We start from the raw sequence: 2,985 nt of genomic DNA on the forward strand, positions 1-2,985 counted from the left end.
GGAGATCCAGGGGCCCCCATCCACCCCTGAGAATGCTGAACCACCACCAGACACACAATCCTCCCCAGGCCCCCTCAGTATCCCTGAACCACCCCACTTGCACCAACACCCTGAGCAGAGCCCCCAACATCCCTGCAGGACCCTCCAACAGCTCCCAGGGCTCTGAGCCATGGTCACTGGGGGCTCAGCCCCTCCCAAGTCAGGGGCTGTGGGTGCTGCCCTGTGGCCCTTCCTTCTCTGGGGCCCTTCCCACCTCTCTTGGTGACCCTTGTCCCCCCATTGTCACCCACCCACACGGTGCCACCAGTTCCAGGCCACAATGACACCCACGAGCAGGAGCAGGAACAAAAGGGCCCCACCAACCCCTGCGGCCACTGCAAGAAACAGAGGGGGACACATCAGGGTCACCCATGACCCCAGGGGTCCTGCACTCCCTGGTGACCCTGTGGGACCCCACCTGTGTCACTGTGTGTCCCTCTGTCCTGCGGTGTCACGTCCAGGGCACCGGGGGTGATGGTGGCATTGGCCACGGGCACTGCAGGGACAGAGACAGGGCTGAGGGCACAGGGAGGGGCTGGCAGCCGGTGTGGGGGGACAGGGATGGGGGATTGGTGTGATGGGGGATGTCAGGAATGGGGTCATAACACAGAAGGGTGTGGGCACAAGGGGAGTAATAGAAGGAGCAAGGAAATTTTTGTTGGGGACTTGGAGATGCCCAATCAGGGGACCCGAGGTGTCTGTGGGGGCTCCCTGTGCCCATCCCGCACTCCCTGTGCACCATGACATGGAGCCAGGTGCTGCTTTTCCCCACGGCCCCCCGCCTCAGGGTGCAGCTGGCAGCTGTAATTTCCCGAGTGGGAGACCCCCAGGGCGGGCACCAGCAGCTGTGGGGACCCCTGCGGGTCTCCCACCATCTTCCCATCCCGGTAGAACACGTGCAGGAGGGGGGTCGGGGCTGCAGGGGGCTGGGGGTGCTGAGGCAGCTGAGAGTCAGGGGGGACCCCTGGGTGGGCTCGGGGGGAGCCTCCAGCACTGGCACCAAGAAGAGCTCAGGGAAGGAGAGGGGAGAGGGAATTTTGTCCCCGAGTCCCTGGGGAGGGGCTGTGGGGGTGTCGGGGTGGGGACTTTGTGGTGCTCACCGTGCACTGTCACTGTCACTGGTGGTGACTCCCTCCACCCCCAGGGTCCCACCTTGCCCCTGCAGCTGTAGTGGCCACTGTGGCTCAGCTGCAGAGGGGACAGGGACAGCTCAGTGACATTGGGGAACACCCCCAGTTCCTTCCCCTCGTGGTAGAAGGACACCGAGGTGACCGTGCTCTTCCAATAGCTCCGGCAGCGCAGTGTCACCGTGTCCCCCTCCAGCAGCTCCCGCGCTGGCACCTGCAGCACCAGATCATCTGGGGGACAGAGGGGATTCATCACATCACAGGGATCTCAAGGGTCCCGCTGACATCGGGACCCTCACTGAGTCACACCCAGTGCACCAGAGGTCATCAATTCCACAAACAGGGTCCTCTCACTCAGGGATGCTCTGGGACGTCCCCAGAGCAGGGGATGGGCTCTGGTCACACAGGAGGTGACCCATGGAGCGGAGCCCACCCAGACCCCTTGGAGTCCTCGTGGGTGCCAGGCTGGGGACAGCCAAACCCCCCTCACCTTCTGAGACAATCACAGGAGGGCTGAGCCCAGTGCCAGGTCTGTCACACTGGTAGGTGCCTTTCATGGTGACACTGAGGCGTTCAGGTCCCTGCTGCTCCCAGTGCTGCCCATCCTTGTACCAGGTGGTGGCACTGGAAGTCCCCAAGCCCTGGCAGGTCAGGGTCACCCAGTCCCACAGCACCGCCGGCCTCCAGGGGGGCTCCACCAGGAGCTGAGTGGTCTGGGCACCTGTGGGTGACAGGGGACACCAGCCTGCCAGGGCCAGTGCGGGGCTGGGGACAGCGGGGTGGGGCCATGGCATCCCCTGAGGACTCACCAGCGAGGCCGAGGGTCTGGGCTGGAAGGGAGAAGGGACAGGGCTGGGTGGGGGTGGCACTGTGGGGACAGAGGCACGGGGGCAGGGGCGGTGGGTGCGTCCCTGAAAAAAGTCTCAGTGGGGGCATTGGTGTGGCACAGAGGTCTCGAGGACAGGGACACAGCAGCCAACCCCTGCTCAGGCATGGGGACCCTGTGCTGGCACAGGTCACCCCTGCCAGCCCTATAGCCACATTCCCATGACCCTGTGCCCATGGTCCCATTCCGGTGGCACCTGTCCCCAAGGCTCAAGCACATGGTGCTTGTCCCCTTGTTCCTGTCCCTGCATCCCTGTGTCCCTCTTCCCCTGTCTCTGTCCCCACAGCTGCCCAAGCCCCAAGTTTTCTTCTGTGTCAACCTTGTCCCCACAACTCCATCCTCCTGTCCCTGTCCCCACATCCCACCTGCCCTTTGTGTGTCCCGTGTTCCTGTCCCCATGGCCACCCCACAACTCTGGTCACACTGGGCTCCATACCCTGCTGGCCTTGAGGACCCCAGGGGACCCCAGAGCCCCCCTGTGCCGCCTCCCCTCCCTATCCCCGGGGTGTCAGGCCCGTGCCCGGGGCACTCACCCCACAGGAGCAGCGCCACCTTCCCGGCCATCCCGGTGTCCCCAGCCATGTGCACTGGCTGTCACTCGCTGCTGTGGCCACCGCTCCCCTGGCTAGCGGCTCTTTGGATGAAGGGGAAGGAAGCGAGGTCACGTCCGTCCCCATGCGTAGGTGGCCCTTGGTGGGGGCAGGGTGGCCACAAGCAGGGCACAGGCTGTGGGCAGGGTGGGGACAGCCTGGGGACATGGTCGGGGATGCTGTTGTCAGGAGTGGGGGGCTCAGGGGATGTGGGGAACCAAGGATGGGTGTCCAGGAGAATGGGAGTCCACTGCAATTGGGGTCTCCATGCCTGGGTGCATTCAGGGATGGGGGTGAACATGGTCCCCCAGGGATTTGGGGTCATGGCAAGTGGGTGCCAGGG

General features: G+C 64.6%; 1 protein-coding gene across 1 annotated transcript; it reads right to left on the reverse strand.

Annotated features, from left to right (window-relative positions):
* Positions 1-282: 282 nt before the first annotated feature.
* LOC129133549 (low affinity immunoglobulin gamma Fc region receptor II-like) lies at positions 283-2,665 on the reverse strand. The gene is made up of 6 exons (XM_077191905.1): positions 2,586-2,665; positions 1,976-1,996; positions 1,657-1,887; positions 1,140-1,397; positions 812-955; positions 283-374 (listed from the first exon to the last, which is right to left on the reverse strand). The coding sequence occupies exons 1-6, from the start codon at positions 2,632-2,634 to the stop codon at positions 283-285; spliced, it is 795 nt and encodes a 264-aa protein (XP_077048020.1). The 5' UTR covers positions 2,635-2,665.
* Positions 2,666-2,985: the final 320 nt, after the last annotated feature.

This window comes from Agelaius phoeniceus, chromosome 31, assembly GCF_051311805.1.
Source record: "Agelaius phoeniceus isolate bAgePho1 chromosome 31, bAgePho1.hap1, whole genome shotgun sequence".
Classification (NCBI taxonomy): Eukaryota; Metazoa; Chordata; class Aves; order Passeriformes; family Icteridae; genus Agelaius; species Agelaius phoeniceus.